Genomic DNA, 12,345 nt, shown 5'->3' on the forward strand with positions numbered 1-12,345 from the left:
CCCAGCCCTTGGCCTTGTTGAATCTCATCCCACTGGCCTCAGCCCATGGATGCAGCCTGGCCAGGTCCCCCTGCAGAGCCTTCCTGCCCTCCAGCAGACCAGCAGTGCCTGCAGCTTGCTGTTATCTGCAAACTGACCGAGGGTGCCTTGATCCCCTCACACAGCTCATTGTCAAAGACTTTACAGAGAAAATTCAGCGGCAGCAGGCCAGCAGAAGTGACAGGAAGAGGCTGATTGGCTGAACTTCTGCAAACCATCACATCCTCAGTGCCCCTCCCTGCTGAAGATACCTGCTCTGCATCATATTCCTGTATGTGCCTCATCCCCCTTTCCTTGTCAAAAGCTTCTCCACTATGCAGACTGAATCACAGAATCAACCAGGTTGGAAGAGACCCCCAAGACCATCAAGTCTAACTAATCAACTAGACCACGGTACTAAGTGCCTCATCCAGTCTCCTCTTAAACACCTCCAGAGACATGTACCCTACCACCTCCCTGGGCAGCCCATTCCAAAGGGCAATCACTCCTCCCGTGAAGAATTTCTAAGATCAAGCTTAAACTTCCCCCTGCACAGCTTGAGACTGTGTCCTCTCATTCTGACACAGGTTGCCTGGGAGAAGAGACCAACCCCCACCTGGCTACAACCTCTCTTCAGGGAGCTGTAGACAGCAATAAGGTCTCCCCCGACTTCTCTAGAGTCGTGCTGTGGCTCCCTCAAAGTCCTTGCTGGCAACACCATACAACAGCAAAAGCCATCCAAAGCAGACAGGACTGGAGAGCAGAACCTACCCCGTGGCCCGAGCAGATGTGTCCGTCGGCGGTGCCTGGGCAGGTGCTGAAGTTGAAGGCCTCTGCGGGGAGGCAGCGATGGTCCAGGCACAGCATGCTGGGCCCACACGGCGTCCCGTTCTCCACATAGCCCAGGTCCATGTCCTCATCCAGCTTCACGTGGCCACCGCTGCAAGCCAAGAGAGAGGACTCCACAGACTGGTGCTGAGATTAGATGTAACTGCTTGAGAAACTGGGGGCTCTCCACTCTGAGTTATACAGGGCCCAGGGCCAAGAGGGAGCAAGTCTTGGCCTTGAGGCCTTGAGCAAGCTGGGCTGGTGGGAGGTGTCCCTGCCCATGGCAGGGGCTCAGAACTGGATGATCTTCAAGGTCCTTTCCAACCCAACCCATTCTCTGAATCTCTGAATCTCACTGGCCTTAAGATGAAAGAAACCAAACTGCAGCATATCTTCATCAAACACATATGATGGTGGAAACCAAGACCATGCTCCTCTGTTAGACCTAGTGGTGGCTTGGCTGCCCAGAGAGGTGGTAGAGTCTCCATCTCTGGAGACATTCCAAACCCACCTGGACGTGTTCCTGTGTGACCTCCTCTAGGTGACCCTGCCTTGGCAGGGGCCTTGGACTAGATGATCTCTGGAGGGCCCTTCCAACCCCCACCCCACAGTGACTGTGTGAGTGGCTCTGTTCTCTTTCCAGCACTCCCAGTTACCTGCAGTTGTAGACTTTTCCATACTGCAGGACTGATGACGTGATTTCACCATCGAGCTCTCCAAGTCGAGGCACACTGGAGATGTTGGAGCACAGGAGGTACCCACAAAGCACATCCCTGCATTGAGAGAGCAAGCAGAGACCCCCTGAACAGGAAATTCCATGAAAATGGAAAATGGGGCAGGGATTGTGCCCCTGCACTCAGCACTGAGGGAGCTGGGGGACCTGGCTCTAAAGAAGAGGGGGCTGAGGGGAGATCACTTTGCTCTCTACAGCTCCCTGAGAGGAGAAGATGCAGAGTTACAATATGATGGAGACTGAGCACCAACTGGGGAACACCACACTGGGACATGAGACCACAGCCTGCTCTTCTCTGTCACCAAGAAACAATGAGCAGCTTTGGTTCAAGTGCCCCCAATGCTCTCTTGTCAGACATCATCTCCTCTCAGTACCCTTTTCCCTCCAGAACCTCCTGCACTGAGGCTGGCAGAAGGAGGCCAGGAGAAGTCTGTTCTGTACAGAGGTTTTTTGAACCTCTTCATGCCAGCTAAAAGAAGCAGACCATGACACCAGCCTCCCACCAGCTGTCTCCTGACTGGATCAACTCACTGTTTATTGCACTGTATCCAGGAGTCCTTGTCTCTTCCACAGTTCCCTTTCTCAGTCCCTTCAATGTTCAGCTTCTCATAGCAGTACCTGTCAGCAGCTGTCACCTCTGCAAACACAGACAGAGCTCTCCTGAGATACTGAAAACTTTGGAAAGCCAGGTCCTGAGAAGTGGTGATGCACAAGCCCAGAAGGCAGAGCTTTGATAGTCTCCTGTGGCAGCCTCACAGCCCAGCTGAACAAACGCAGCTGGGGTGATTGGGTGGTGAGCTGGACTCAGAATAGGCTGAAGGACAGAGCTCAGAGGGTTGTGGTCAGTGGAGCAGAGTTTAGTTGAAGGCCTGTGGCTAGTGGTATCCCCCAAGGGTCAGGACTGGCTGCAGCCCCATTCAATCTATCCCTCAGTGATCTGTGTGAAGGGACAGAGTGGAGCCTCAGCCAGTTTGCTGATGGTGCCAAACACCCCCCAGGCTGTGCTGCCATCACTGTGAGCTGGTCAGGCTGGAGAGCTGGCTGGGGACAAATTCAGTGAGGTTCAACAAGGGCAAGGGTAGGGTCCTGCAGCTGGGGAAGGAACCCATGGACCAGCACAGGCTGGGAGCTGGGCTGTTGGGGAACAACTCTGGGGAAAAGGACCTGCCAGTGTTGATGACTGAGGAAGTTTCTCCCACATTTTCTCTGAGACAGCAGAACAACCCCACACTGAGAACAAAAACATCCACTCACTGTCACCCCAGATGTATTTACACTGCCGGTCCCTGGTTTTACATCTTCCCCCAAAACAAATACCCTGGAGAGAAGGAAAAGAGACAAAGTTGCAGCTAAGCTGCGCCTCCAGACTCTGGGCCTGGTTTAACACAGCTTTGTTGAATGCTTTCTGCTGAGGGAGCTCAGAGCAATTTACATTGGGTCAGTTAAATGAACAAGACACTGGAACAAGCTGCCCAGGAAGGTCCTGGGTGCCCCCTCCCTGGAGGTGTTCAAGGCCAAGTTGGATGAGGCCTTGAGCAAGTGGGAGGTGCCCCTGCCCATGGCAGGAGGTTGGAACTGGATGATCCTGAAGGTCTCTTCCAACCCAACCCATTCCAGGATTCCATGAATTTAAAAGCTTAACTCCAGGATATAACAAGCACCACAACAGAGGAATGGCAGCAGAACTGACCCACATCCAAACCAAAATCCATAAAAAGCAATTTTGGGGAAGAGGAGGCTGAGAGGAGACCTCATTGCTCTCTACTGCTCCCTGAGAGGAGGCTGGAGCCAGGTCGAGGCTGGGCTCTTCTCCCTAGGAACAAGTGACAGGAGGAGAGGAAATGGCCTGAAATTGTGCCAGGGGAGGGTTAGGGTTAGATGAGGAAAAATTTCTTTGCTGCAAGAGTGGTCAGGGATTGGCACAGGCTGCCCAGGGAGGTGGTGGAGTCCCCATCCCTGGAGGTGTTCAAGAAACGTGTGGCCATGGCACGTGGGACCACGGTTTGGTGGCCATTGTAGCCTTACATAGATGGTTTGTATCAATGGCCTCTTCCAACCCAAACCATTCAGTGAAATTCCAAAAGCAGAAAGAATAAAGTCAGTGAAGGTGCCAATTACCTGCTGGTCATCACATGAATATCCATCCATCTTATGAATGTTGGGAGAACACTGGAGAGAGAAAAGAACCAAGAGATCACATCATTGTTGGTGACATGGGCAGTGGGATCAAGGCACTCTCAGCAGCTTTGGGGATGACACCAGGCTGTGTGGTGTGTTTGACAGGCTGGAGAGAAGGGGTGGCATCTACAGGGAGCTTGACAGGCTGCAGAGGTGGGTCCAAGCCAACCTCATGAAGTTCAACCAGGCCCTGGGCAGGGTTCCTCCACCTGGGCCAGGGCACAAACCCACGCTGGGTGAGGAGTGGCTTGAGAGGAGCCTTGAGGAGAATGACTTGGGGGGTGAGAGTAGCAGGACAGGGAAGGGATTCTGCCCCTCCCTTCTGCTCTGCTGAGATCACACCTGGAGTCCTGCATCTAATTCTGGGGCCTCCATCACAAGAAGGACATGGAGCTGCTGGGAAGAGTCCAGAGGAGGCCAAGAAGATGATCAGAGGGCTGGAGAACCTCCCCTGTGGGGACAGGCTGAGAGAGTTAAGGCTGTTCAGCCTGGAGAAGAAAAGGCTCTAAAGCAGCCTTCCAGTACCTGAAGGGGACTTACAGGAGAGCTGTAATGGCTGGGAGTGACAGAACAAGTGACAATGCCTTTGAGCAGGAAGAGGGGACATTGAGATTGGAGATTCTTGAGAGTGAGGGTGGGGAGACACTGGAACAGGTTGCCCAGGGAGGTTGTGGATAGCCCCTTCCTGCAGGTCTGTCCTGAAGGGGAAAAAAGCCTCAAAAATGCTCTGAATCAGACAATGGGGCAGGAGCCAGCAGCTCTGGGTTTTCAGGAAATTGCCCACCTTGCCCAGGCTTATCTGAACATGCCCTGGGGTCCAAGTGGGTGAGGTGTGTGTGCCTTTAGCCATGTTTGGAGAAAACTCCTTCTATAGGTTAAAGTGTCAGGTTTCTGTCTCTTAGTCTTTGTTGTCACTGGCCATCATTGTCTCAGGAACCTACCAGCCCAAAGAGCCAGTGCCTTGCAATTGTCCAAGCTCTGGGAGAAGTCACAAGCCTTGCTTGTCTTGCAGTTTGGAATCTGAGCTGTGCTTCAGTTTACTGCAAGACCCTTGCTGTAAGCACTGTAAAGCCCAGGAGCAGACAGTCGTGTCCTGGAGCAGAAAGACGCGTCTCACCGGGTCAAGAGATGAAGCCCAGGAGGAGCCGAGAGTCCCCAGGGCAGTTTTGTTTTACTGGAAGAAGCAACAAGCACTGCTGCAAAGGCTGTGCCAGTCATTAGTGGTGACCCCCAGGGATCAGTGCTGGGCCCCATCCTCTTTAATATCTTCATTGATGATCTGGATGAGGGGGTTGAGTCAGTCATCAGCAAGTTTGCAGATGACACCAAGTTAGGGGCAGATGTTGGTCAGTTAGAGGGCAGAAAGGCTCTGCAGAGGGACCTCGACCGACTGGACAGATGGGCAGAGTCCAATGGGATGGCATTCAACAAGTCCAAGTGCCGAGTGCTGCACTTTGGCCACGGCAACCCCATGCAGAGCTACAGGCTGGGGTCGGAGTGGCTGGAGAGCTGCCAAACAGAGAGGGACCTGGGGGTGCTGATCGACAGCCACCTACACATGAGCCAGCAGTGTGCCCAGGTGGCCAAGAGGGCCAATGGCATCCTGGCCTGCATTAGGAATAGTGTGGCCAGCAGGAGCAGGGAAGTCATTGTGCCCCTGTACTCTGCACTGGTTAGGCCACACCTTGAGTACTGTGTCCAGTACTGGGCCCCTCAGTTTAAGAAGGACATCGAGACACTTGAACGTGTCCAGAGAAGGGCAACAAGGCTGGGGAGAGGCCTTGAGCACAGCCCTATGAGGAGAGGCTGAGGGAGCTGGGACTGCTTAGCCTGGAGAAGAGGAGGCTCAGGGGAGACCTCATTGCCCTCTACAACTACCTGAAAGGGGGTTGTAGCCAGGAGGGGGTTGGTCTCTTCTCCCAGGCAACCAGCACCAGAACAAGAGGACACAGTCTCAAGCTGCACCAGGGGAAGTTTAGGCTCGAGGTGAGGAGAAAGTTCTTCACAGAGAGAGTCATTTGTCATTGGAATGTGCTGCCCAGGGGGGTGGTGGAGTCACCATCCCTGGAGGTGTTCAAGAGGGGATTGGCCGTGGCACTTGGTGCCATAGTCTAGTCATGAGGTCTGTGGTGACAGGTTGGACTCGGTGATCTTTGAGGTCTCTTCCAACCTTGGTGATTCTGTGACTGCAGCTGAAGAACCTCTCCAAAACAGGCAATGCTACAAAGCTGAGAAGGCCTGCAAGCCTCAGCAGCAACCTCTTGTCTACAAAGCTTTCAGCTACAAAGCCTTTGGAGATAAACCCTGCATGTGCTACAGCAACAAGCTGCAGAAGCTGACAGAAGGCGAAGCTGTGCTCCTGCAGCTCTCGTGTGCTCGACGCCACGGTGGTGCTGTTGAAATCCCCCCGCGCGCCGCGGGGTGCCACGAGCAGTGAGTAATTATGAGATCTGACTTCCATAAGCATCTGTTCAAGGTCTGCTGCCCCAGAGAATTCTGGAGTTCCCCTCCCCCTTGTGGGCAATCTTCTTCTCTTTCTTCTTCACAGTTGAAATTGCTGTTTGTTCTTTCAGGATTTTGGCTCATATTGTTTCCCTTGTTGCATGCTCCTGCTGGTGAGGTATCTGTTCCACAGCTGAGTCTTTGGAAGCAGTAAATAGGTTTTATTGATAGTTTCCAGGGGAGTTTATTTTAATTAATAAAGTTATTAATATTTTTGTTCATCATTCTGCCTATTAAATATTACTAACCTCCACAGGATCATAACAAGGTGTTCCACGAACATGTGGACATGGAACTTCAGGGTATGGGTTAGTGGTTATGAAGGTGAAAGGCAGAAGGTTGGACCTGACCTTAGAGGGCTTTTCCAACCTTAATGACTCTGTGACCTCAGAGACAGAAGTTTGGGAACTCACCTGACTGGAATTCCCGGTGCAGTTCTCTGCAATGTCACAGTCATTGACTGCTTCTCGGCACAAAACTCCCTTGGGTTCAAACTGAGAAACACAAAAACAAGCAAAGAAAGGTCAGAAAGTGGTATCTTGGCTTCTCCATTGCTTGGTAGCTCTGTATATCCTTACAGTTCTAACTGCATCAGAAACAGAGACACTATTGTGTCAGCAACAGTGTGGCCAACTGGAGCTCAGCTTCCTTGCCCTTCTCTGGACCTGCTCCAGCCCCTCCAGGTCCTTCTTGGAGTGAGGCTCCAAAACTGAACCCAGCAGTCCAGGAGTGGGCTCCCCAGTGCTGAGTGCAAGAGGACAATCCCTGCCCTGCTCCTGCTGGCCACACCATTGCTGATCCAGGCCAGGATGCTGGTGGCCTTCTTGGCCACCTGGACACACCCTGGCTCATCTCCAGATACTGTCACCCAGCAGTTCCCAGACACATCCTGCAGCCTTCATGTGGGTTTGGGGAGCTCTCCTGATAACACCTCCTAGGAGCTTTGCACTCTTCTGCCTCTATCTTCACTGGCTCATTTAATGGCCATGGTGGTGCTGGGTTGATGGTTGGACTCCATGAACTTAAGAGATCTTTCCCAACCCAAACCATTGTATAGTTCAGTGGCTGCCACTCTCTGTGTAGATGAAGCCTCAGCTCATTTGCAAAAACCATGGAAGCTTACAGTTGGACTCCATGATCTTAAAGATCTCTTCCAACAGGAACAATTCTATGATTCTAAGCTGAATTTGTTGCTGATGGTCTCGAGTAGATGCTTCTGTGTCTTGGAAGATTGAGCAGACCTCCCCCACCCAGCAATCTGCTCCTCTGTTGTATTTCACATTAAAAAGGGGAAGGTGCTGAGGGCACTGGGCACTGTTCCAGCAGAAGCTCTGACTGTGCTGGGTTTAACAGCAGGTTGAGCACAGCCAGCAATGTGGTCCACAGCTAGATCTGATGCTCCTCCTCAGGCAGGGAAGCTCTCCAATGCCCACAGACAGAGATAAAAATACCAAAGTGAAGCACAGCTTTAATGCCATTAATAATAATGATCATTACTACCAAATGAGCATAAACAACCAGGAAAAGTCATCTTCTGCTGGGCTCTTTAGCCAAGAGCTGGCTAAAACCACCTCCTCCTGGTCAGACACTGGCGTGGGCTGCCCAGGGAGGTGGTGGAGTCACCATCCCTGGAGGTGTTCCAGCAACATGTGGCCATGGCACTTGGAGCCATGGTTTAGTGGCCATGGTGGTGTTGGGTTGGTGTCTGGGCTCGATGATCTTGGAAGTCTTTTCCAACCCAAACAATTCTGTGATTCTCTGACTATTTACTGATGAAGGAGGAAGAACAGGCTGCAGTTTCCAGAGGGCTTGACACCCTTTGCTCGGTGGGATTTCGGTCAATGCAGCCACATGAAGGGCCAGCTGAAGTTATGGTCTTTGAGATGAACACTTCCACAGCTCTGCTAGCTGTGTTCTGGGGGGTTTCATCCTTATCTCAAGCTCTCTGTTGTGCAATTTTCCCATTCAGTCTTATGGGGCACATCCAGGGCAACAGGCCAAGGCTTTGCAGAAGCACATAGCTACGGATGTGTGTGGTTAAACAAGGACAGCTCATCAAACCTGCTGGAACTTCAACCTGCTGCAGACTTGCCTGAGCCTGGCAGTCTTTAATTCACCTTCTCACTTAATCACAATCACCACCCCAAGATTCCAAGCTTAAAAGACAGAGAAGACTCCACCGAGAGCTTAGAGCTGCATTTCAGTCTCTGAAAGGGACCTACAGGAAGGCTGGGGTGGAACTGCTCAGAAGGGCCTGTGGGGGCAGGAGAAGGGGTAGTGGCTTGAAACTGGAGCAGGGCAGATTTAGGTTGGACATCAGTTCTGCACAGTCAGGGTGGTGAGACACTGGAATAGGTTGCCCATGGATATGGTTGAGGCCCCATCCCTGAAGACATCCAAGATCAGACTTGATGTGGCCCTGGGCAGCCTGGTCTAGCTGGAGGAGTCCCTGCTGACTGCAGGGGGTTGGGCAAGATGAGCTCTTAGGGTCCCTTCCCACCCAGTGCATCTCTGACTGTGCAATGGTCCCAGACAAAGCAGTTTGCAGCAGTGCCAAGGTGACAGGGCTAAGGAGAGGTGGTGTGGAGGGTATAGGCAGGTGAGGAGGTGGGCAGGAGGTGGCGGCAGGGCCGGTGCCCACCCTTACCCGGCACTTGCGGCAGCAGAGCCCATTGCTGCACTGGGAGCCCGTCGTCAGCGTGCAGGAGCTGCAGCATTCTCCGCCTTCCATGGCACACTCCTGGGGACAAAGACACTGGTGAGAGCAGCCTGGGCACAGCAGATGAGCCACAGGGGCTCCCACAGCCTCTCCTCTCAGCATGTTGCGTGCACAGGGCTGGAACCAGGCTTTAAGCAGCTGGAGGGAGAAAGCTCTGTGGGACCTGAGGCTGCTTTTGCTCTGCAGTGTAGCAAGGACGTGCCCTGTGAGGAGAGGCTGAGAGCCCTAGGGCATTTTAGTCTGGAGAAGAGAAGACTGAGAGGGGATCTGATCAATGCCTATAAATATCTAAGGGCTGGGTGTCAAGAGGGAGGGGGCAGGCTCTGTTCAGGTGCACTCCGTGATAGGACAAGGGGCAATGGATATGAACTACACAGCACAGGAGGTTCCACCTCAACATGAGGAGAACTTCTTCACTGTGAGGGTCCCAGAGCACTGGAACAGGCTGCCCAGGGAGGCTGTGGAGTCTCCTCTGGAGACTTTCCAGCCCCATCTGCATGCGTTCCTGTGTGACCTGTGCTAGATTCTATGGTCCTGCTTGGGCAGGGGGGCTGGACTCAACAATCTTCAGAGGTCCCTTCCAACCCCTAACATCCTGTGATCCTATAAATTTGTCTGCCTTCAGTGCCAACCATTCACCAGTGACACTGATCAGTGACCACAGCCATGGTCCCACCTTGGGACTCAGTTTCTTTAACATTAATGTTTAGTTCATTAGATGGTGTTGGATGATAGGTTGGAATTGATGACCTCAAAGGTCTCTTCCAACCTGGTCTATCCTATCCTATCCTATCCTATCCTATCCTATCCTATCCTATCCTTCAGGGCTTGATTCTGCATAATTGGCTCCCGATCCTCCCATCCCCCTTCAGAATTGATGTGGTGATGAAATCAAGGAGCTGGTCCACACTGTGTTGAACAGGATGGAACAAGGTCAGAGATGGTGAATCCTTTGGCAAAAGATCCCAACATCTCCTGTCCCCCTCCACTGAATGGTCACAGCAGTGCTGGGCAGGACCTAGGTGAGGAGAACCCAGTTGCTAAGCTAATGTCCCCAGTACTCACCGCTATGGTGCCACAGTCACACTCCTCTCCATCTTCCACATAGCCATTGCCACACTCTGGGGGATCCAGAAGCTGTGAAGCAAAATCAGAAATTAAAGGGCAGATCTCACCTAGGGCAGTCATTGCCACACTTTGCTCAACCTGGTTTCTCAGCTACCACTTTGTGGATTGCTCTAAACAAGTTTGGGTCACATCTAGTGCATGCAGGAGATTAATGGAGTGGGTTGTAAAAGTGACCCAGCCATGGATTGACTTGGAAGAGGCTGTCTAGGGACATGGTGGAGTCACCATCCCTGGAGGTGTTCCAGAAACATGTGGCCAGGGCACTTGGGGCCATGGTGGTGTTGGGTTGATGGTTGGACTGGATGATCTCGGAGGTCTTTTTCCAACCCAAACAATGCTATGATTCCAGGAATTGAGGCTCTGTCTATGCAGAGGTGACCCATGGGCAGCTGTGTAGATAGCTTAGCCCCAAGCTGTCTGTCAGCCATAGACCAAACAGGGCAGGGCTGCACCATGCAGAGAACCAAACCGTGAGCTGAGCCTTGGAACCCTTCACCAAGCCCCATGTCCTAAGTCTCAGCCAAACCACACTCAGTTGCCCAAAGAAGTAAGAAAAAAAGAAAGGTTGCACTTAGAGCTGGTCCAGAGGAGGCCACCAAGTGGATCAGAGAGCTGGAGAACCGCTGCTATGGGGACAGGCTGAGAGGGTTGGGGTTGTTCAGCCTGGAGAAGAGAAGGCTGCAGGGAGACCTTAGATCAACCTTCCAGTATCTGAAGAGGCTACAGGAGAGCTGGGGAGGGACTTTGGACTAAGGCACGGGGTGACCAGACAAGGGGTGATGGCTTCAGACTGGAAGAAGCTGGATTGAGATGAACCATGAGGAAGTAACTCTTGCCCATGAGGGTGGTGAAGCACTGGGACAGGTTGCCCAGAGGAGCTGTAGAGCTTCCAAGCCCAGAAGTGTTCAAGGCCAGGCTGGATGAGGCCTTGAGCAAGCTGGGCTGGTGGGAGGTGTCCCTGCCCATGGCAGGGGGTTGGAACTGGATGATCTTGAACATCCCTTCCAACCCACACCACTCTGATTGTATGAAATCAGTTCAGCAGGACATTGGATTTGCAGAAGTGGTGGTTCTAGATTAAAGCCTGTGGGCCATAAACCCACTGTTCAAAAAGGTATTGAAATATCAGCCCCTAACTGCTCTGAACTAAAACATAGACATTGGGTATTGAGAAATATCAACACAAAATCCTAGAATGGGTTGGGCTGAATGGGACCTCAAAGCTCATCCAGTTCCAACCCCCTGCCTTGGGCAGGGACACCTCCCACCAGCCCAGCTTGCTGAAGGCCTCATCCAGCCTAGCGTTGAACACCTCCAGGGAGGGGGCATCCACAGCCTCCCTGGGCATTTTCCAGGTGTTATTTTTTCCCAACATGATCATTTCTGCTCTCCTTGGTTTGAGTGCTGAGATGATGCTCACCTTGGTTGGTTTATTGAAGAGGCAGGCTCCCCCTCCATTGTTTAAAAACTCATGGTACTCCTCAATGTCACACTTGGAGAACTTGCTTGGAAGATAATACCTGCAGAGAGAAAAGGCAGCATTCCTTTAGGGCTCATTTCTTCACTGCTTTTAGAACTGCCTTTTTCTCTTCTCTTTTCCTTTTAAAAGCAGAGGAGAACTGAATTGTGATCCTTCAGCACAACTCCAGAAACACAGCCTCCAGAATCAGCCTCTCTGATGGTGTCTCTGGTTTGTAAACCATTCAAGTAGGTGACAAAACTCTGCACAATGACACAGAACTCCCAGAAAAGGAGAGGCCTAAACCATTCCACCAAGTTATCTGATGCCAACTAGCTCAAATCTGACTGCACGCTGCCTGGAGCTCACACACAGGACCTGCTCTGGAGAGGTCTAAACCATTGCTCCAATTTCCTTCATGCCAAAAAGCTCAAATTCACAGCTTCACAGACCCCCAAAGGTCATCTTGTCCAACCCCCTGCAGTCAGCAGGGACATCCTCCACTAAAGCAGCTTGCTCAGGGCCACATCAAGTCTGATATTGAATGTCTCCAGGGACAGGGACTCGACCTGGACAACCTGTTCAATTATTTCACCACCCTTACTGTGCAGAACTTCCTCCTGATGTCCAACCTAAACCTGCTCTTCTCCAGTTCCAAACCATTGCCCCTCATCCTATCCCCACAGGCCCTTCTGGACAGTCCCTCCCCAGCTATCCTGTAGGTCCCCTTCAGATACTGAAATGCAGCTCTAAGGTCTAAGTCTCATGACACAGTTCCTG

At 52.2% G+C, this 12,345-nt stretch overlaps 1 protein-coding gene across 5 annotated transcripts in view; it reads right to left on the reverse strand.

Annotated features, from left to right (window-relative positions):
• ADAM22 (ADAM metallopeptidase domain 22) overlaps positions 1-12,345 on the reverse strand; it is a 79,325-nt gene that overhangs the window by 20,129 nt on the left and 46,851 nt on the right. For all 5 annotated transcript variants that reach the window (XM_068156929.1, XM_068156928.1, XM_068156927.1 and 2 more), the window contains exons 15-23: positions 11,527-11,626; positions 10,044-10,115; positions 8,907-8,999; positions 6,673-6,753; positions 3,698-3,748; positions 2,834-2,897; positions 2,111-2,216; positions 1,503-1,619; positions 790-958 (exon numbers count right to left, since the gene is read on the reverse strand). In XM_068156929.1, coding sequence (XP_068013030.1) covers positions 790-958; positions 1,503-1,619; positions 2,111-2,216; positions 2,834-2,897; positions 3,698-3,748; positions 6,673-6,753; positions 8,907-8,999; positions 10,044-10,115; positions 11,527-11,626 — 853 coding nt within the window. The remainder of the gene's footprint in view (positions 1-789; positions 959-1,502; positions 1,620-2,110; positions 2,217-2,833; positions 2,898-3,697; positions 3,749-6,672; positions 6,754-8,906; positions 9,000-10,043; positions 10,116-11,526; positions 11,627-12,345) is intronic.

The sequence above is a fragment of the Melanerpes formicivorus genome, unplaced genomic scaffold (assembly GCF_026170545.1).
Source record: "Melanerpes formicivorus ecotype bairdi unplaced genomic scaffold, bMelFor1.0.p_v2 SCAF_35, whole genome shotgun sequence".
NCBI classification, from domain to species: Eukaryota; Metazoa; Chordata; class Aves; order Piciformes; family Picidae; genus Melanerpes; species Melanerpes formicivorus.